This window comes from Oncorhynchus mykiss, chromosome 13 (assembly GCF_057628025.1).
Source record: "Oncorhynchus mykiss isolate SJ-2025 chromosome 13, ASM5762802v1, whole genome shotgun sequence".
NCBI lineage: Eukaryota > Metazoa > Chordata > Actinopteri > Salmoniformes > Salmonidae > Oncorhynchus > Oncorhynchus mykiss.
Genome location: NC_143034.1, coordinates 14,569,378 through 14,590,763, shown reverse-complemented (window position 1 = coordinate 14,590,763; position 21,386 = coordinate 14,569,378). Strand labels below are relative to the sequence as shown.

General features: G+C 48.2%; 3 protein-coding genes across 7 annotated transcripts in view; 1 reads left to right on the top strand and 2 right to left on the bottom strand.

Moving 5' to 3' along the window:
• The window catches only part of r3hcc1l (R3H domain and coiled-coil containing 1-like), an 18,271-nt gene extending 16,752 nt beyond the window's left edge, over nucleotides 1-1,519 (bottom strand). Inside the window, exons 1-2 of one of the 3 annotated variants that reach the window (XM_036948119.2) lie at nucleotides 1,404-1,519; nucleotides 449-961 (exon numbers count right to left, since the gene is read on the bottom strand). In XM_036948119.2, coding sequence (XP_036804014.2) covers nucleotides 449-952 — 504 coding nt within the window. In that variant the 5' untranslated portion in view covers nucleotides 953-961; nucleotides 1,404-1,519. Of the gene's footprint in view, nucleotides 1-448; nucleotides 966-1,403 lie in introns of all 3 variants that reach the window. The other 2 variants (XM_090195331.1, XM_090195330.1) reach the window with 2 other exon arrangements.
• Nucleotides 1,404-13,016, top strand: crtac1a (cartilage acidic protein 1a). Of its 2 annotated transcripts, XM_090195320.1 has the most exons (15): nucleotides 1,513-1,763; nucleotides 2,403-2,659; nucleotides 3,196-3,392; nucleotides 3,492-3,628; nucleotides 3,811-3,967; nucleotides 4,074-4,208; nucleotides 4,414-4,550; nucleotides 5,053-5,189; nucleotides 5,285-5,367; nucleotides 5,769-5,869; nucleotides 8,455-8,623; nucleotides 9,072-9,217; nucleotides 10,470-10,509; nucleotides 11,345-11,494; nucleotides 12,285-13,016. In XM_090195320.1, the coding sequence occupies exons 2-15, from the start codon at nucleotides 2,448-2,450 to the stop codon at nucleotides 12,386-12,388; spliced, it is 1,905 nt and encodes a 634-aa protein (XP_090051446.1). In that variant the 5' UTR covers nucleotides 1,513-1,763; nucleotides 2,403-2,447; the 3' UTR covers nucleotides 12,389-13,016. The 2 variants fall into 2 exon arrangements, with proteins under 2 accessions (XP_090051447.1, XP_090051446.1); XM_090195321.1 differs by lacking the exons at nucleotides 11,345-11,494; nucleotides 12,285-13,016 and adding an exon at nucleotides 10,649-10,939 and having other exon boundaries at nucleotides 1,404-1,763.
• On the bottom strand, nucleotides 12,956-21,386 carry golga7ba (golgin A7 family, member Ba). 2 transcript variants are annotated; one of them, XM_036948154.2, is made up of 5 exons: nucleotides 21,250-21,386; nucleotides 19,465-19,590; nucleotides 19,128-19,280; nucleotides 16,280-16,381; nucleotides 12,956-14,467 (listed from the first exon to the last, which is right to left on the bottom strand). In XM_036948154.2, exons 1-5 carry the CDS (start codon nucleotides 21,259-21,261, stop codon nucleotides 14,384-14,386), a joined length of 477 nt encoding a protein of 158 aa, XP_036804049.1. In that variant the 5' UTR covers nucleotides 21,262-21,386; the 3' UTR covers nucleotides 12,956-14,383. The 2 variants fall into 2 exon arrangements, with proteins under 2 accessions (XP_036804049.1, XP_090051458.1); XM_090195332.1 differs by having other exon boundaries at nucleotides 13,912-14,463; nucleotides 21,250-21,372.

The following is a 21,386-nucleotide window of genomic DNA, read 5'->3' as shown; positions in this document are numbered from 1 at the left end:
AGACTCACTTCCTGACAGACAGGGACAGACACAGGTAGACAGACTCACCCCCTGACAGACAGGGACAGACGCAGGTAGACAGACTCACCTCCTGACAGACAGGGACAGACACAGGTAGACAGACTCACCTCCTGACAGAGAGGGACAGACACAGGTAGACAGACTCACATCCTGACAGACAGGGACAGACGCAGGTAGACAGACTCACCTCCTGACAGACAGGGACAGACACAGGTAGACAGACTCACCTCCTGACAGAGAGGGACAGACACAGGTAGACAGACTCACCTCCTGACAGAGAGGGACAGACACAGGTAGACAGACTCACATCCTGACAGACAGGGACAGACACAGGTAGACAGACTCACCTCCTGACAGAGAGGGACAGACACAGGTAGACAGACTCACCTCCTGACAGACAGGGACAGACGCAGGTAGACAGACTCACCTCCTCTAGCACATGGGGATCCAAACACTCTCCTTCGTCATCAAAGAGAGCGTCCCAGCTCTCCTCCTCCTCCTCTTCCTGAGGGCCTGCCTCTATCCCCTCCCGGGGTCCCCCTTCTCTCTCAGACGGAGAACTCTTGCTCCCCGTCTCCAGTCGCGAACCCACATCTCCTCCCTGGTTGGCTGTAGCAGCCTGTCCGTCATTCTGTGGCCCCGCGTCACCTCCTCCTCCTTCTTCTACCGTCTCCTCACCGTTTAGGACTCCATTCCCCTCTCCTCCCGTCTTCCCTCCTTTGTCCTTCTTGTTCTTGGCATTCTTTCGGGCCTTGTCCGTGTAGCGAGGCCTGGGCTTTGGTTTGCCATCTCCCTGGGTTTGAGCCTTATCTTTGGGGCCGTCCTGCTTCTTCTTGGGCTGGTAGAGGGGCTTGTCTGGCTTCTTGGAGCAGGACGCGGAGGGCTGGGGTTGGGCGCAGTCCTCTTGAGGTTGTTCCTCCTCCATCACCATACAACTGTCCTACATGGAAGAGAAAGGAGGAGGAACAAATAATTAAAGATGCATAGGTTAATTGAGCAGCTAGGCCCTCTCTCCAATTCTCTTTAGTTAAGCCCCCTCAGTAGTAAGCCCCCTCAGTAGTTTAATAGCCCCCTCAGTAGTTTAATAGCTAGCACGCATGCGCCATGGTACTTAGAACCATTTAAACTGCATGTACAAATCTTACACAACTATACTGTACTAAATTAAAAACAAGTCCAAACTGGTTAACTACATTCTCTGCTAATTCGTTGTCAGTAACGGGGTGTTTGAGTGATAAATTAGACTTGGCTGCGTTATGCAGCAGCATCCAGTTTAACTAGCAATAACCCGAATACACCTAAACACATAACGCACTGTAGAGCAAGACATTCTATACAATTATTTCCTTAAAATCATAAACATATAAGCAATAGCAAAATACCTTAATCTGTAGCTTATCACTTGGCTAGATATCAACCGAACAGCAAACCGCCGGATGTTTAGAATTAGAAGGGGAAAAAAAACATACTGTCGCATGTATATTACGTAATACTAAAATCGCTGCTGGTAGTTGTAGTTCTGTTGAGAAAAAGACAAGTCATTGGTCGAACCGCCGAATATTAAAAGTATTCGTTCCACCCTTATTGGATAACCACTTACACAAGTGCTTGCATAATGCAACAACATTGAAATTGTATAAGGCAATTTACACAACGCATTAGAATACAGTAACCTTTTCTCATCCTAGCGCTTCCACAGTCGATGGATAGAACACCGGAGTCCTGCTGAAAACTGATATAAGGTAAGATTTATGTGCAGTGTTTGAATGAAATGATCTCTTCTTCTCCCAAACGAATAAACAGCAGCACACAGTAGGTCCATGTTCTGAAATAAGTGTTCATCTCAGTATTACAGTTGTGATGACAGTATTGCGTAACTAACGACATAATAATAGTATAGAATAAAAACCTGTTGCAGGTGCACGCAGAACTCTTGACGTCATCTAATGCACGAGGTCTTCACTGCGTGTATGGTTTTTCTATTGATAGTTTTTCTCATTGCATATTTATGGTACGTCTTCACTTTTGCACACTGGTACGCACAATGTTCTATAGGTAATTGTCATGTTAGGCTCTTTTGGACAGGGGTAAATAGGAATTTAGCCGTTTGAGGGTATTGCTGTTGAGTCGATGATGTAATGATGTAAATTATGCACTGTAGACAAAAAAAATGTTATTGTTCAGTGTGCTGCCTGCTGTACCTGCTCTCACCAACCTATATTCTGCAGTAGCCTATACTATGCATGCCCTATGATTCTAATGTTGATATCAAACATGTTGATATCAACCGTGTATTATTAACATAGTGGTCTAAGGTTACATATAAACACCCTGTAACTTTTTGAATATTTAACTAAAAGCCCGTTTGGTGTCTGTTGCAGAATTGGGGAATTTGGATCAATTCCATTTCTATTCAGATTGTTGTGATGATGCTGCGTTGGTGGGCGGGTCTTCCCCTGCTCCTCCCCCTCCTGGTGCTGTGTGGGCGTGGTTTGGCCCAGAGTTCCGAGCCCATGTTTCAGTCAGTGACTGAGACAGTCCTACCTCCTGACAACCAGCACAACCCCACCCAGCTGAACTATGGGATGGCCGTTACTGATGTGGACGGAGACGGAGACCTGGAGGTGGTGGTGGCGGGGTGAGAGTGTGGGTGGGGGGTTAGATAAAGAAAGAGAGAGTTGGAGAGGGCATTCAAATGCCATTATTGAGTACAGTGTACTGGACCATAGGACTTTACAGGCTATGCATAAATTACCCAATATTCTCAATTTACACCCATTCTTGGGTTCAACGGCCCTAACCTGGTCCTGAAGTTGGGGCTCTGGTCAAAGTAGTGCACTATCCAGGGAATAGGGCTCTGGCCAAAGTAGTGCACTATCCAGGGAATAGGGTACCATTTAGGACTACACCTACTAATGTTCTCCACTTCATCTCCTAATGTTCTCCACTGCACCTCCTAATGTTCTCCACTACACCTCCTAATGTTCTCCACTACACCTCCTAATGTTCTCCACTACACCTCCTAATGTTCTCCACTACACCTCCTAATGTTCTCCACTACACCTCCTAATGTTCTCCACTACACCTCCTAATGTTCTCCACTGCACCTCCTAATGTTCTCCACTGCACCTCCTAATGTTCTCCACTACACCTACTAATGTTCTCCATTCTCAGGTACAACGGTCCTAACCTGGTCCTGAAGTATGACCGTGGTCAGCAGAGGCTGGTGAACATAGCGGTGGATGACCGCAGCTCACCATTCTACGCCCTGAGAGACCCCCTGGGGAACGCCATCGGGGTGACCGCCTGCGACGTAGACGGGGACGGGCGGGAGGAGATCTACTTCCTCAATACAAACAACGCTTACTCTGGTAAATAACAATAACAGCAGGTAAACACAAACACCATCAACAATGCTTAAAAAACAACAGCGGTTACTCTGGTAGTCAGTAGCAACCTTCTTTTGGAAGGTCGGGCCTCATACTCTGACAAGCTCTTTAAGTTCCGTAACGGACGCTTCGAGGACCTGCTGGGGGATGACATCAACGTGCGCAGAGGAGTAGCCAATCGGATGGCAGGACGCTCCGTGGCGTGTGTGGACAGAAAAGTATGTAAACAGTCTATCCATCTGCTTGTGTCTGTCTGTCGTCTGTATGGCTGTATGCCCCCACCCCCTCTCTTTCTCTTACCCCCCCTTTCTCTCTCCTGTAGGGTACAGGGCATTATGCTGTGTATATTTTCTGTGTGTGTGGTCTATGTCTGTACCCCCCCTCTTTCTCTCTCCTGTAGGGTACAGGGCGTTATGCTGTGTATGTAGCTAACTATGCCAGTGGAAATGTTGGTCCCCATGCCCTGATAGAGATGGACGAGGCAGCCAGTGACCTGGCCAAGGGCATCATCGCCCTGTCTGACGTAGCAGCACAGGCCGGGGTCAACAAGTACACAGGTACTGGACAAGACTGAATGGAGGAAATGTGTGTGTGTGTGTGTGCGCTTACCCATCTCAAACTAATATCTTCTGTGTTATGTATCTGTTTGTCTCCTCCCACCAGGTGGGCGTGGTGTAGTGGTTGGACCAATCCTGAGCCAGAGCAGCTCTGACGTGTTCTGTGACAACGAGAATGGACCTAACTTCCTGTTCCGGAACAATGGAGACGGAACCTTCACTGACATGGCTCAACAGGCAGGTGTGTCTAGGGTGGGTGTGTGTGTCTAGGGTGGGTGTGTGTGTCTAGGGTGGGTGTGTGTGTCTAGGGTGGGTGTGTGTGTGTGTCTAGGGTGGGTGTGTGTGTGTGTCTAGGGTGGGTGTGTGGGAGGAAGGAGAGATAGTTGGAGCATAGCCATGATCTCTGCATAGGAGTTGTGATGACAGTGATGTGGCTCCCCCTGTAGGTGTGGAGGACCGCTACCAGCACGGCCGAGGTGTGGCGCTGGCAGACTTTAACGCTGACGGGAAGACTGACATCGTCTACGGAAACTGGAATGGCCAGCACAGACTGTACCTACAGGACAACAACCAGAGATTCAGGGTGAGAGAGAGGAGTGGGGGTTGAAATGGGAAAGGGAGGTTGGAGAGGAGTGGGGGTTGGAACAGGATGGGAGGTTGGAGAGGAGTGGGGGTTGGAACAGGATGGGAGGTTGGAGAGGAGTGGGGGTTGGAGCAGGATGGGAGAGGGAGGTTGGAGAGGAGTGGGGGTTGGAGCAGGATGGGAGAGGGAGGTTGGAGAGGAGTGGGGGTTAGAGCAGGATGGGAGAGGGAGGTTGGAGCAGGATGGGAGGTTGGAGAGGCGTGGGGGTTGGAGCAGGATGGGAGAGGGAGGTTGGAGAGGAGTGGGGGTTAGAGCAGGATGGGAGAGGGAGGTTGGAGCAGGATGGGAGGTTGGAGAGGCGTGGGGGTTGGAGCAGGATGGGAGAGGGAGGTTGGAGAGGAGTGGGGTTGGAGCATGATGGGAGAGGGAGGTTAGTGAAAGAGATCGTAGGGAAGTGGATGGAAACAAAGAGATTAAACCTCTCTGTTCGCTCCCTCCTCAGGACGTAGCCAGTGGGTCGTTCTCCTCTCCCTCACCTGTGCGGACGGTCATTGCTGCTGACTTTGACAATGACCAGGAGCTGGACATCTTTTTCAACAACATCGCCTACAGAGGACACGCCCCCAACAGGCTCTTTAGGTACCTCTGACCCCTGACACCAACTTTGACTTGAACTGTGTGTGTGTGTGTGAGAGAGAGCGTTTCTGATGTGTGTTGTCTGCCTGCTCCTCCAGGGTGGCCAGGAGGGCTGATGCTGACCCCCAGATAGAGGAGCTAAACGTGGGGGAGGCAGCAGAGCCACAGGGCCGGGGTACAGGTAACCACACCATGCAGACTCATTCTTTTGGTCCCTATACAACAGGGGAGTCAAACTCAATTCCCGGAGGACCATGTATCAGCTGGTTTTGTTGTTTCCGTGTCTAATTAAGACCTTGACAACCAGGTGAGAGGAGATCCTAACTCTTCAATGACCTTCTTTTATCAAGAAAACTAGGAGCGAAAATCTGCAGACACTCGGCACTCAAGAAATGGAGTTTGACTCCCTTTTTATACAAGATTAATAAAGTCTTCTTAAACTAATGTATTCTGTTTTTGCTAAGTATTAGTTAAAAACATAAATTACAACACACCTGGTTCAGGTAGTTCCTCTGGTTTACTAGGGTTAAACAGGCCCTGTTTTTGATTGGCCGTTTGATGTGTTGACTCTGTGATTGACAGGTGCCACGGTAACAGACTTTGACGGGGACGGTCAGTTGGACCTGCTGGTGGCTCATGGGGAGAGTGCCTCTCAGCCCATCTCTGTCTTCAAGGTCACTCAGGTCAGTCACTAACATAGAGGTAGATAGATGGCGTCGCTAACATAGAGGTAGATAGACGGCGTCACTAACGTAGAGGTAGATAGACGGCGTCACTAACGTAGAGGTAGATAGACGGCGTCACTAACGTAGAGGTAGATAGACGGCGTCACTAACGTAGAGGTAGATAGACGGCGTCACTAACGTAGAGGTAGATAGACGGCGTCACTAACATAGAGGTAGATAGACGGCGTCACTAACAGAGGGAGATAGACGGCGTCACTAACATAGAGGGAGATAGACGGCGTCGCTAACATAGAGGTAGAAAGACGGCGTCGCTAACATAGAGGGAGATAGACGGCGTCACTAACGTAGAGGTAGATAGACGGCGTCACTAACATAGAGGTAGATAGACGGCGTCACTAACATAGTGGGAGATAGACGGCGTCGCTAACATAGAGGGAGATAGACGGCGTCACTAACATAGAGGGAGATAGACGGCGTCACTAACATAGAGGTAGATAGACGGCGTCACTAACATAGAGGGAGATAGACGGCGTCACTAACATAGTGGGAGATAGACGGCGTCGCTAACATAGAGGGAGATAGACGGCGTCACTAACATAGAGGGAGATAGACGGCGTCACTAACATAGAGGTAGATAGACGGCGTCACTAACATAGTGGGAGATAGACGGCGTCGCTAACATAGAGGGAGATAGACGGCGTCGCTAACATAGAGGGAGATAGACGGCGTCACTAACATAGAGGGAGATAGACGGCGTCGCTAACATAGAGGTAGATAGACGGCGTCACTAACATAGAGGGAGATAGACGGCGTCACTAACATAGTGGGAGATAGACGGCGTCACTAACATAGTGGGAGATAGACGGCGTCGCTAACATAGAGGGAGATAGACGGCGTCACTAACATAGAGGGAGATAGACGGCGTCACTAACATAGAGGGAGATAGACGGCGTCACTAACATAGAGGGAGATAGACGGCGTCACTAACATAGAGGTAGATAGACAGCATATCTTTGCATCTTTGACATATTTATAAAATATATTTATTTTATTAAACTAGGGCAATTCAGTTAAGAACAAATTCTTATTTACAATGACGCCCTACCAAAAGGCAAAAGACATCCTACGGGGACGGGGGCTGGGATTAAAATATATATATATACATACATACATACATACATACATACATACACAAAAATAACATATAAATATAGGACAAAACACATCCCGACAAGCGAGACAACACTACATAAAGAGAGACCTAAGACAACAACATAGCAAGGCAGCAACACAACACGGTAGCAACACAACACGGCAGCAACACAACACGGTAGCAACACAACACGGCAGCAACACAACACGGTAGCAACACAACACGGTAGCAACACAACACGGTAGCAACACAACACGGTAGCAACACAACACGGTAGCAACACATGACAACACAGCATGGTAGCAACACAACATGACAACAACACGGTAGCAACACAACACGGTAGCAACACAACACGGTAGCAACACAACACGGTAGCAACACAACACGGTAGCAACACAATATGACAACACAGCATGGTAGCTGTACAAAACATGGTACAAACATTATTGGGCACAGGCAAGAAGGTAGAGACAACAATACATCACGCAAAGCAGCCACAACTGTCAGTAAGAGGGTCCATGATTGAGTCTTTGAATGAAGAGATGGAGATGAAACTGTCCAGTTTGAGTGTTTGTCGCAGCTCGTTCCAGTCGCAGCTCGTTCCAGTCGCTAGCTGCAGTGAACTGAAAAAACAAGCGGCCAAGGGATATGTGTGCTTTGGGGACCTTTAACAGAATGTGACTGGCAGGGGGGGGGGGGGAGTTTATAAATAAGCATCAACCAGTGGGTCTTGCAACGGGTATACAGAGATGATAGAGTGCAGGGATGTGTCCCATAAGGAGCGTTGGTGGCAGATCTGACGACCGAATGGTAAAGAACAGCTAGCCGCTCCAGAGCACCCTCACCTGCTGACCTGTAATCTAGCATGGGTAGGATGGTCATCTGAATCAGGGTTAGTTTGGCAGCTGGGGTGAAAGAGGAGCGACTACGATAGAGGAAACCAAGTCTAGATTTAACTTTAGCCTGCAGCTTTGATATGTGCTGAGAGCGGGACAGTGTACTGTCTTACCCATACTGTATAGCCATAATGGCTCCTGTGACAGCATGGGCTTTCTCCATTTTAAAGTAGTAAATTTTCTTCTTATTTTGGGTTGAAAAAAAACAACCTCTACGCTAATATTGGTGATTGAACAGCAGTGCTGGAGTACTGATCCTGCTACAACGGGTTCTATCCATCCAGACCCCCTTTTCTCTCCATGGTCACGACCTCATTACTGCCCCCTGGTGGAGAATTACTGCAAGCGGATGAGATTTCATTTAGATATTTTAATGCAAGGCGACGATTCCAAATCAATGTGTTATCTCCTTGGTTATTATCATATTTATATGGAAGGAGGATGAACTCAAGTGTTTGAACAGGGCCCATGATATCACCCGACATATTCCTGACCCATCAGCTTTACCCTCTGACCTTTGACCCTGACAGGGCTCGTCCAATCACTGGCTGCGTGTAATCCCTCGCACGCGGTTCGGCTCCTTCGCCCGCGGGGCCCGGGTCACGGCCTACACCAATCGGAGCGGGGCTCTCATGCGCATCATCGACGGCGGCTCGGGGTACCTCTGTGAGATGGAGCCTGTCGCCCACTTTGGACTGGGTAACTTCCTGTTTACTTCCCATTGACGGCCTAATCCCAAATGGACCCCTAGACCCTATGCACTTGTAGAGATCTGAAAGGATTTAATAGATGCAGTCAATATGATAATTACTCCAATTTCCCCTCTGGCTAGGATGTGGAAGTTTTGCCATACTGCTTCTACCAATCAAATCCTCTCAGATCTCCACGAGTGCATAGGGCGCAGTGGAGGCTGCTGAGGGGAGGACGGCTCATAATGTCTGGAACGGAGAACATGGAATGGCATGAAACACCTTGAAATAATTTGATGTATTTGATACCATTCCGCTCCAGTCATTACCACACGCCCGTTCTCCCCGATTTAAGGTGCCACCAACCTCCTGTGCAGTAGACATCTTGTAGACATATTAGCTAGTAGTTAGCTGGATAGCTTGTGTATTTATCTTCCTTTCTTCACATTGGCTCACAGGCAAGGACGAGGTCACCGTGGTGGAGGTCTATTGGCCGGATGGCCGTTCCGTGGCCCGCCCACTGCAGCCTGGTGACATGAACTCTGTGATGGAGATTGGCTACCCTAAAGAGGGGGAGGAGTCTGTGCTGAACCCTGATACCCAGGTACGTTCTGCGGACTTACACCATGACATATGAACTATGACCCTGGGTAAAAATTTCAGCCAATCCATCCCCAGCGACTACATTCTTACCCAATGACGACAGTAGGTTTTCTGTTTTAATGACATTGTGTGGAGATTCCTAACCGTTACATGCTGACCTCACCGCTGGCGTTACGTACGCTCACGTTCCAAAATAAATGGACACCTACATGTTATTCAATCATTGCATCAATGAGTGTCTGCGTAAAAAAGGCGCTAAAATAGAACCTGATTCTATTTGCTGCAAGTCCCGCCTCTCCCATCTCCTCATTGGCTTTTAGTAGCATATGGGTGATGTGGGTGATTTAAAAAAAACAAAACAATTTGTTGTTGAATTTTACCCCTTTTTGTCCCCAATTTCATGGTATCCAATTGTTAGTAGCTACTATCTTGTCTTATCGCTACAACTCCCGTACGGGCTCGGGAGAGACAAAGGTTGAAAGTCATGCATCCTCCGATACACAACCCAACCAAGCCACACTGCTTCTTAACACAGCTCGCATCCAACCCGGAAGCCAGCCGCACCAATGTGTCGGAGGAAACACCGTGCACCTGGCAACCTAGGCCAATTGTCCGTTGCCACACGGACCTCCCGGTCGCGGCCGGTTACGACAGAGCCTGGGCGCGAACCCAGAGTCTCTGGTGGCACAGCTGGCGCTGCAGTACAGCGCCCTTAACCACTCCGTCACCCGGGAGGCCCCACGTGGGTGATTGAAAGATGAACTGAGGTCCACACTCCAGTCCAGTTGGTGGTGGTAATGCACCTTAAAGTTGTTTGCCAACTGCCATATAAAGTCCAAAGAAGAAGAAGCCTGAAGGAGGAGAGATTTCTAGAAACAAACTCGGATTAATTGTCAAAGTAGAGGACCTTGTGCAATTCAGGTAAAATAACAACCCAATGTTTATATCCCAGGACAAATTAGCTAGCAACAGCAAGCTAACTAAATTGCCATAAATGTTTAATGCTTTTCAACCGGTCTCCAAATTAATAGTTGGTTCAGAGTTAATTTGATATTTCAACCTGCGTGTTCTGATCGCGTCTGGTGTGGGTGGACAAAATCCACATGCGGACGCCCGGTGCAGTCAGCATGTTAGACTTTCTCCCAAGAGGATCAGATGAAATACAAGTGACTGAATCATCAACTACATTCTGTTAGCATTCAAAATGGCGGAGCTGGGAAATGTCTTTGAACTGACGTCCTGGTCTTTTTCAGTGTGGGGAAGGATTCTTTGTCAAGAATGGCCGCTGTGCAGGTATGTAGATCTGTCTTGTCTGGCAGAGAATAGATGGAATATAACAACATTTACAATATAGTAAAACACACAGATTAATAAATTAAGTTCCGCTCGCTCTCTCATTCTCGCTCCTCTCTGGTCCTCTCTATCTCTGCAGGTATATGAGGGCAGTGAATGAGATGCCTTGAAGCAAAATAAAAATACAAATCTGCCTTGTCATCAAGATAATGTATACTGTCGAAGACCAATGACACTCCATATTGTTTGTCATTTGAACTAGTAGATTATCTCTGTTTTGCTTCGATCTTTCATAAGTGTCATCTTCTCTGTAAGTGTTACCTCATTGTTCTACTTTCCTTTGTTTTTCTTGACAAGTCAAACTGTTCCCCTTTGCTCTTTTATTTGTTTTAGAATAATTAACCATCCCTAATAAATCAATACAACAGCATCGATGGAATCCAACAATCTTTTCAAAGCACAACATCTTATCCTTGATCAATTATTCCCATACCTTTTCCATCCCTCCATCTGACCCTTCTCCCTCACACTGCCCCCCCCCCCCCAACCCCTCTATTCACCCTCCCCTTGTCTCACTACCTCATGCCTCACTACCCCCCCTCCCCCTCCTTACTCCCTCACCAACCACCCCCCCCCCCCTTACTCCCTCACTCACCCCCCCCTCCCCCTCCTTTCTCCCTCACCAACCACCCTGGCCCTCCCCTGCCCCGTGCCAGACAACAACTAGTGAATCAGACTCTCTTTCAAGACAATATTTAGTTGATGAAAATATTTAATCAACCAAATGTTTGTTGGGGATGAAATCCTTAACACCCCCCTCCTTAACCCTCCCCAGACAACAACGAGTGTAAGCAACAGAGTGGGCCCCCAGTGTGCCCTAAGAGCCGTCCAGTCTGCATCAACACCTACGGCCACTATAACTGTGGCCCCAGGAAGACATGTTCCAGGGGCCACAAGCCCACCAAGGACGGGAGGGCATGTGTGGGTGAGTAGAGGGGGATGAAGGGGACTGATGATGTGCCTGGTGCTCTCCTCCCTCGTTCCCTCTCCTTTTACCTACCAACAGTACCCACTCGTTACTACCCTCAGACTAACCCTAGACAGTACCCACTCGTTACTACCCTCAGACTAACCCTAGACAGTACCCACTCGTTACTACCCTCAGACTAACCCTAGACGGTACCCACTCGTTACTACCCTCAGACTAACCCTAGACTGTACCCACTCGTTACTACCCTCAGACTAACCCTAGACAGTACCCACTCGTTACTACCCTCAGACTAACCCTAGACGGTACCCACTCGTTACTACCCTCAGACTAACCCTAGACAGTACCCACTTGTTACTACCCTCAGACTAACCCTAGACCGTACCCACTCGTTACTACCCTCAGACTAACCCTAGACCGTACCCACTCGTTACTACCTTCAGACTAACCCTAGACGGTACCCACTCGTTACTACCCTCAGACTAACCCTAGACGGTACCCACTCGTTACTACCTTCAGACTAACCCTAGACGGTACCCACTCGTTACTACCCTCAGACTAACCCTAGACGGTACCCACTCGTTACTACCCTCACTAACCCTAGACGGTACCCACTCGCTACTATCCTCAGACTAAGCCTAGACGGTACCCACTCGTTACTGCCCTCAGACGGTACCCACTCGTTACTACCCTGACTAACCCTAGACGGTACCCACTCGTTACTACCCTCGGACTAACCCTAGACGGTACCCACTCGTTACTACCCTCTTTCTCCATCTCTCTGCAGCTGTAGCTCCGTTCTTCCAGGGGGTCCGCTCTTCCTCACCCCGGCCGGGGCCCCTCCACTCTGGGCTCTCCCTCCTGTTTCTACTGGCCCTCTCCATGGTCTGAATGGAGATATGAGGCTAAGGGCCCCTCAGTCACATGCCTCCATGGGGATTGCTTGACTGAGTTCCAAATGGTAGCCTGGTCAATCCCTATATCGTGCACTACTTTTGACCACAGCCCTGGTCAATCACTACTTTTGACCACAGCCCTCCCATGGACTCAATGATGCTCCAGGAGTGTCAAGGTCATACCGGATGAACTTTGACATGTATGATGCTAGAAGGAGTGACCCCTCAACTCTGGACAACTATGCACTTCTTTTTTTTGGGGGGGGGGGGTCGGCATGCTCAGTTGGATCAAATAATAAGACGTGAATGGAACGTTTAGGCATGTTGTCTGTAACAGTTTGAAAACGGTGTGATAGTGAATGTAATCTCGGAAACGCAGATCGAAAATCTCACATAATTGCATCAAATGCTTGATTAGGTTCTGGGGAGAGAGAAGATACTTACCAGACCAGAGAAGTCAATTCAACGTCTATTCCACTGAAATGACATGGAATTCAAAACCAGTGTGTGCCCAGTGGGTATTTCCTTGACAGTGAAAAATAATGACATGTTAAAATGGAGGGATGGAAGAGCAGTAGTTATTTATTAAAGTTCTTCTGATCACGAGTATCAAACAACAACAAGCATTATGAAGGTTCCAGTTCTCTACTTTTATGAAGGTTCCAGTTCTCTACTTTTATGAAGGTTCCAGTTCTCTACTTTTATGAAGGTTCCAGTTCTCTACTTTTATGAAGGTTCCAGTTCTCTACTTTTATGAAGGTTCCAGTTCTCTACTTTTATGAAGGTTCCAGTTCTCTACTTTTATGAAGGTTCCAGTTCTCTACTTTTATGAAGGTTCCAGTTCTCTACTTTTATGAAGGTTCCAGTTCTCTACTTTTATGAAGGTTCCAGTTCTCTACTTTTATGAAGGTTCCAGTTCTCTTACTTTTGCATAAACATGTCCCAGATGAAAATAAAAAGGCAGGCGCATCACATCAATAAATAATGACATTTTGGCAGTTTATGGTTCTTTGGAGGAGGGTTTGTGTAGCAAAAAAGGAAGGAGTGTTTGTGCGCGTGCAGGAAGAATTGTTCATGACTTTATTACAAGGTCCTGGTGCAGGCTTTTGTTCCAGACCAGCACTAAAACACCAGGACTGAACAACACTATGTTAAAGGATGCTACATAGTCTATACAGGTAGCTGTGTATTTGCATAATCATGATCTAGGAGAGCTGGTGGTTCAGCACTGAAGACAAGAGGTTAGCTGGGTTGTGGAGTGTTTGATACCAAGCTGCATCATGACACTGACCAGTGGATGGTACCTGAGCCATTTATACAGGCTAATATATATGTCTCTGGATGGAACGAGCTGCATTCATCTGTTTGCTACTATCAGCCCATCCATGTGGTTTACATCTCAGCCGAGCTGTGTAGTGCTACATCCCAAATGGCTCCCTATTAGTAGTAGTAGTCCATCATCGTTCCCTATCAAATGACACCCTAGTCACTATCTTGAACACTACTATCTTCAAACACAGTGCACTACTTTTTACCAGAGCCCCAAACTAGTGCACTACTTTTAACCAGAGCCCCAAACTAGTGCACTATAGGAGGATGTGTGTCCCAAATGGCTCCCTATATAGTGTCTTTTTTACCAGGGCCTGAAAAGGCTGCCATTTGGGACGTAACCAAAATGCAATTTTAAATCGTCAGTATTCCCAACGTTGATAGATTCAGCTTGATCTGCTTCGGTCCATGTGGTTCAGTTGCGATCGAATGTTCGGTCGGTTAGCTCAAGTTTGTTACGGTCAGGGCCATTGTGGTTGCGGTAGGTGAGGCATACCCAGCCCACCAAGCACTGCTGTCGGGGTGGTTCTCTAAGGGACCAGGGTTGTAGAGCTCCAGGGATCAGGGGGGTAGAGGTGCCGTGGACCCAGTCACCGAACACTGTGGTTGGATGTAGCGTTCCAGGGTCCGGGGAAGTGGCGAGGAGGTGACATGTACCCGGTCACCGAGCACTGCTGCCGGACGTAGAGCTGGAGCCTGAGCAGGAGCCACTGGAGCCTCGGTCCTCATAGATAGAGATCTCTATCTGGACAGGATGGGGTTAAAGGAAGGAACACACTCCGATAGGGAGGGTCTATCGGGAGGGTCTGGGTCTATAAGGAGGGTCTTGGTCTAAAGGGAGGGTCTGGGTCTAAAGGGAGGGTCTGGGTCTAAAGGGAGGGTCTGGGTCTATAGGGAGGGTCTGGGTCTATAGGGAGGGTCTGGGTCTAAAAGGAGGGTCTGGGTCTAAAGGGAGGGTCTGGGTCTATAGGGAGGGTCTGGGTCTATAAGGAGGGTCTGGGTCTATGGAGGGTCGGGGTCTATAGGGAGGGTCTGGGTCAATAGGGAGGGTCTATAAGGAGGGTATGGGTCTATAGGGAGGGTCTGGGTCTATGGGGAGGGTCTGGGTTTATAGGGAGCGTCTGGGTCTATAGGGAGGGTCTGGGTCTATAGGGAGGGTCTGGGTCTATAGGGAGGGTCTGGGTCTATAGGGAGGGTCTGGGTCTATAGGGAGGGTCTGGGTCTATAGGGAGTATCTGGGTCTAAAAGGAGGGTCTGGGTCTATAAGGAGGGCCTGGGTCTATAAGGAGGGTCTGGGTCTATAAGGAGGGTCGGGGTCTATAAGGAGGGTCTGGGTCTATAAGGAGGGTCTATAAGGAGGGTCTGGGTCTATAGGGAGGGTCTGGGTCTATAGGGAGGGTCTGGGTCTATAGGGAGGGTCTGGGTCTATAAGGAGGGTCTGGGTCAACAGGGAGGGTCTGGGTCAATAGGGAGGGTCTATAAGGAGGGTCTATAAGGAGGGTCTGGGTCAATAGGGAGGGTCTGGGTCAATAGGGAGGGTCTGGGTCTATAGGGAGGGTCTGGGTCTATAAGGAGGGTCTGGGTCTATAGGGAGGGTCTGGGTTTATAGGGAGGGTCTGGGTCTATAGGGAGGGTCTGGGTCTATAGGGAGGGTCTGGGTCTATAAGGAGGGTCTGGGTCTATAGGGAGTATCTGGGTCTAAAAGGAGGGTCTGGGTCTATAAGGAGGGTCTGGGTCTATAAGGAGGGTCGGGGTCTATAAGGAGGGTCGGGGTCTATAAGGAGGGTCTGGGTCTATAGGGAGGGTCTATAAGGAGGGTCTGGGTCTATAAGGAGGGTCTGGGTCTATAGGGAGGGTCTGGGTCTATAGGGAGGGTCTGGGTCAACAGGGAGGGTCTGGGTCAATAGGGAGGGTCTATAAGGAGGGTCTGGGTCTATAAGGAGGGTCTGGGTCAATGGGGAGGGTCTGGGTCTATAGGGAGGGTCTGGGTCTATAAGGAGGGTCTGGGTCTATAAGGAGGGTCTGGGTCAATAGGGTGGGTCTGGGTCTATAGGGAGGGTCTGGGTCTATAGGGAGGGTCTGGGTCTATAAGGAGGGTCTGGGTCTAAAGGAGGGTCTGGGTCTATAGGGAGGGTCTGGGTCTATAGGGAGGGTCTGGGTCTATAAGGAGGGTCTGGGTCTATAAGGAGGGTCTGGGTCTATAAGGAGGGTCTGGGTCTATAGGGAGGGTCTGGGTCTATAGGGAGGGTCTGGGTCTATAAGGAGGGTCTGGGTCTATAGGGAGGGTCTGGGTCTATAGGGAGGGTCTGGGTCTATCCAATACACACGCACTGTACAAGATCCTTATTCTTGGGAGCCCACATGTACTGTTGACTCTTCATCTCTCTCGCTCCATCTCTTTCTCCCTCTTTAAATCTCATACATGTGTACTGTTCACCCTCTCTGTCTATATTGTTTTCTTCATCTCTGTCTTTTCAGTCATCTCTGTCTTTGTTTTTCTTTGTCTGTCTGTCTCTCTCACACACACACAGAGCAGCAGTAGTAGCTGTAAGGATACGACCCTCATGCCCCTCTCGATGGGGTCAGTGATGAGTAGACCTCGCGGGGCGTAGATCTTCTCATTCTGCTCCTGGATGTACCTGCCTATCTTCTTCAGCACCTGGGGGAGATTGAGAAAGAGGGGGGAGGAAAGGGAGAGAGAACAGGGAGAGAAAGAAATAACAAAAGAGGGAGACAGTATGACAAAGTAAGGAACATACACTACCGTTCAACATATTGGGGTCACTTAGAAATGTCCTTGTTATTGAAAGAAAAGCTATTCTTTTTTTGTCCATTAAAATAACATGAAATTGATCAGAAATGCAGTGTAGACATTGTTAATGTTGTAAATGACTATTGTAGCTGGAAACGGCAGATTTTGAATGGAATATCTACACAGGCGTACAGAGGCCCATTATCAGCAACCATCACTCCTGTTCCAATGGCACGTTGTGTTAGCTAATCCAAGTTGATCATTTTAAAAGGCTAATTGATCATTAGAAAACATAATTGCAAAAGGGTTAACACATGCAGAAACAAATAACTTTCTTCTGAAACTTGTCAGTCTATTCTTGTTCTGAGAAATGACGGTATTCCATGCAAGAAATTGCCAAGAAACTGAAGATCTCGTACAGCGCTGTGTACTACTCCCTTCACAGAACAGAGCAAACTGTCTCTAACCAGAATAGAAAGAGGAGTGGGAGACCCCGGTGCACAACTGAGTAAGAGGACAGTCCAGTTGTGGCCAAGTGTTTTGAGAATGGCACAAATATTAATTTTCACAAAGTCTGCTGCCTCAGTTTGTATGATGGCAATTTGCATATACTCCAGAATGTTATGAAGTGATCAAATGATCAAGTGATTAGATGAATTGCAATTAATTGCAAAGCCCCTCTTTGCCATGCAAATGAACTGAATCGCCAAAAAAAAATTTCCACTGCATTTCAGCCCTGCCACAAAAGGGCCAGCTGACATCATGTCAGTGATTCTCTCGTTAACACAGGTGTGAGTGTTGACGAGGACAAGGCTGGAGATCAATCTGTCATGCTGATTGAGTTTGAATAACAGACTGGAAGCTTCAAAGGGAGGGTGGTTCTTGGAATCATTGTTTTTCCTCTGTCAACCATGGTTACCTGCAAGAAAACACATGCCGTCATCATTGGATATTGCTGGATATTGCTGCCAGTAAGATTGCACCTAAATCAACCATTTATCGGATCATCAAGAACTTCAAGGAGAGCGGTTCAATTGTTGTGAAGAAGGCTTCAGGGCACCCAATAAAGTCCAGCAAGCTCCAGGACCGTCTCCTAAAGTTGATTCAGCTACGGGATCTGGGCACCACCAGTATAGAGCTTGCTCAGGAATGGCAGCAGGCAGGTGTGAGTGCATCTGCACGCACAGTGAGGCGAAGACTTTTGGAGGATGGCCTGGTGTCAAGAAGGGCAGCAAAGAAGCCACTTCTCTCCAGCAAAAACATCAGGGACAGACTGATATTCTGCAAAAGGTACAGGGATTGGACTGCTGAGGACTGAGGTAAAGTCATTTTCTCTGATGAATCCCCTTTCCGATTGTTTGGGGCATCCGGGGAAGAAATTGTCCGGGGAAGACAAGGTGAGCGCTACCATCAGTCCTGTGTCATGCCAACAGTAAAGCATCCTGAGACCATTCATGTGTGGGGTTGCTTCTCAGCCAAGGGACTGGGCTCACTCACAATTTTTCCTCACAACACAGCCATGAATAAAGAATGGTACCAACACATCCTCCGAGAGCAACTTCTCCCAACTATCCAGGAACAGTTTGGTGAAGAACAATGCCTTTTCCAGCATGATGGAGCACCTTGCCATAAGGCAAAAGTGATAACTAAGTGGCTTGGGGAACAAAACATCAATATTTTGGGTCCATGGCCAGGAAACTCCTGAGACCTTAATCCCATTGACAACAATCCCCAAGAGGTGGGTGGACACACAAAAACCCACAAATTCTGACAAACTCCAAGCATTGATTATGCAAGAATGGGCTGCCATCAGTCAGGATGTGGCCCAGAAGTTAATTGACAGCATGACAGGGCGGATTGCAGAGGTCTTGAAAAAGAAGGGTCAACACTGCAAATATTGACTCTTTGCATCAACTTCATGTAATTGTCAATAAAAGCCTTTGACACTTATGAAATGCTTGTAATTATACTTCAGTATTCCATAGTAACATCTGACAAAAATATCTAAAGACACTGAAGCAGCAAACTTTGTGAAAATTAATATTTGTGTCATTCTCAAAACGTTTGGCCACGACTGTACATTAGAGTGTCTAGTTTGAGAAACAGACACCTCACAAGTCCTCTACTGGCAGCTTCATTAAATAGTACCCGCAAAACACCTGTCTCAACATCAACAGTGAAGCGGCGACTCCGGGATGCTGGCCTTCTAGGCAGAATTCCTCTGTCCAGTCTCAACGTCAACAGTGAAGAGGCGACCCCTGGATGCTGGCATTCTAGGCAGAATCCTCTGTCCAGTCTCAACGTCAACAGTGAAGAGGTGACTCCGGGATGCTCCTCTGTCCAGTGTCTGTGTTCTTTTGCCCATCTTAATCTTTTCTTTTTATTGGCCAATCTGAGATATGGCTTTTTCTTTGCAACTCTGCCTAGAAGGCCAGCATCCCGGAGTTGCCTCTTCACTGTTGACGTTGAGACTGGTGTTTTGGGCCTCAGGTTCTACTATGTGGTTCTACTGTGGTCGTAATGTGTTTCTATTGTGTGGTTCTACTGTGTGGTTCTAGTGTTGTGGATCTACTGTGTGGTTCTACTGTGTTTATGTTGTGGTCTTACTGAAGTTCTACTGTGTTTATATTGTGGTGGTTTAGCCCGGTCTCACCTTCTCATAGCGTGTCTCCATACAGAGGAAGATGAGGTAGGCTGTAGCGCAGGCCAGACATCCCTCCAGGTAGGACTGGCCTCCCATCTTCTCTGCCTCCGCATAGTAGATATTCAACCTCTTCACTGTGTCCTCAAACAACGGCCGCTCAATCTGACAGAGAGACACTCAGTTAGCTGTCTTTTCAGCCATGTGTGTGTGTGTGGTGTGTGTGGTGTGTGGTGTGTGTGTGTGGTGTGTGTGTGTGGTGTGGTGTGTGTGTGTGGTGTGGTGTGTGTGTGTGTGTGGTGTGGTGTGTGTGTGGTGTGTGTGTGTGTGTGTGTGTTAGACTACCCACCCTGCTCTCCAGCTCAGAAGGGAACTTGGTCTGGAAGCGGCAGGTGGTCCCATCACTGTAGTCTCTCTGCAGGAACACCTTGTTGGCCAGAGATGCACTGTGCCTCAACTCTTGGAGGTTATGGAACTACAGGACACAAACACACATAAGAGTGCGCACACACCCACCCACCCACCCATATTTGGGGAGAGAGAGAGGAGAGAGAAAGGAGTGTGAGGAAGAGAGGGGGAGCGAGAGAGAGATTGTGGATAGAATTCTAATAATATAACTTTCTGGTTCTGAGGAAGCAGTGTGTATGACTCACCATGAGAATAAAACTAAACTGCTCATTCGCTCTCTCTCTCTCACACACACACTCTCTGTTCAAGAGGTAATGTATACAAACAGTGGCTGATGTAGTCTTTAGGGGTATACGATGATAGAGGAGAGGTGTTCAATCAAAGTCTGTCTGGCAGTCCGTTGGATCACGGCCCAGACACAGACACACTCTCTCTCTAACTGGTCTTCTCTCTCTGTAGCTCTCTCTCTCCTTCTCTCCCTTCCCCTCTCTTCTCTCTCCTTTCCCCTCTCTCTTCTCTCCCGTCCCCTCTCTCTTCTCTCTCTCTCTCCTTTCTTCTCTACCCCTCCTCTCTCTGTAGCTCTTTGTCTACCTCTCTCTCTCCTCTGACCATGCACACTGCTACAGCAGCCAGATCATGGAATTGAGCCAAGAGAAGAAGGCCCAACATCACAGAACAGCTCACAACAAATCAATCTCTGTAAGAGCAGGGTTAGAAGGCTCAATAGGCCAACGATGGCACCAAATGGTCCGTCCGCCCCCCCCCCCCATAATGAAGCTTGATGTCCATAGTTGTGGACCTAGCCGTTTAGGCGTGGGGGGGTGGGGGGGGGGGGGGGGTCTAGTTTCTTGCTTTGGGAAACTAGTTTAGGCTGTTATGGTTCGTCAAGCTTGTTTCCCCAATGTGTCGATGAATGACAGGCAATAAAAAGGGCAGTTGGACCGAATAACGGAAATGAAAAGATCCGTGTAAACGCGGAGATTTTCTCTCCTTGACCTCAATGGGTTGCTGTCCACGGTGCTGATATCTCTTTAGTAGGTTTCAGCACTAGCACGGGCCAGCCTGCCTATACCGGATTAACAGCGGAACTCTAGAGACAAAAAAAATAAGAGCTCTGCTTTCACCAAAACAGCTTAACGGCGCGAGGATTGCTTGTTTATCCCTGTTCTCAAGCACAAGTTGTAGCATAGGCTACACAGCCCTGTCAAATGCCGTTCGTGCTACAAAGAGAATTCCTCTAACTAACCTCTATTCAGGCACGTAGCCTCCCGACGCCTTTAATATGGCAATATAATGATATAGGGATTATATGATATTCACATGCCATGTCGGTCAGGGTGACCGAAGAAGTGTTAAAATGACAAGCCTTCCATTTCTAATCAAAGCAGATTATTTATTTGCCAAAATGAACCTGCCTGCCTGACCCGTTTGAGCAAATGTTATATTCGAAATGAACTTTTTACACGTAAATAAACAACTGTTGTGTTGATTTCTATTGTTGCTGGGTAACAGAGATTGAAATTATTGTATGCTACACAATCCTTTCTATCATAGGGCTAACCTTGCTGTTACTGACAAACGCCATTCAAACGGTTCAGAATATAGGTTACAACCGTCTCCACAAGGCTACCTGCTCACATGGAAGACAATACAACCATACGCCCATAGAGGTAAAGGGAAAGACAGGCTGAAGAAGACGATAGATGATTAGTCTATTCATTCTCACCTCTGTCGCCATGTTTCCATCTGACGGCGTTAGGCAACTAGGACGAGTCCCGGAGCTCAAAGCGCTTTACTGGGACACGGGGACGGGTTGGAGGGCGGGAGGAAGAGACTGAGGGGGAGGAGAGGAGGGGGTGGGGT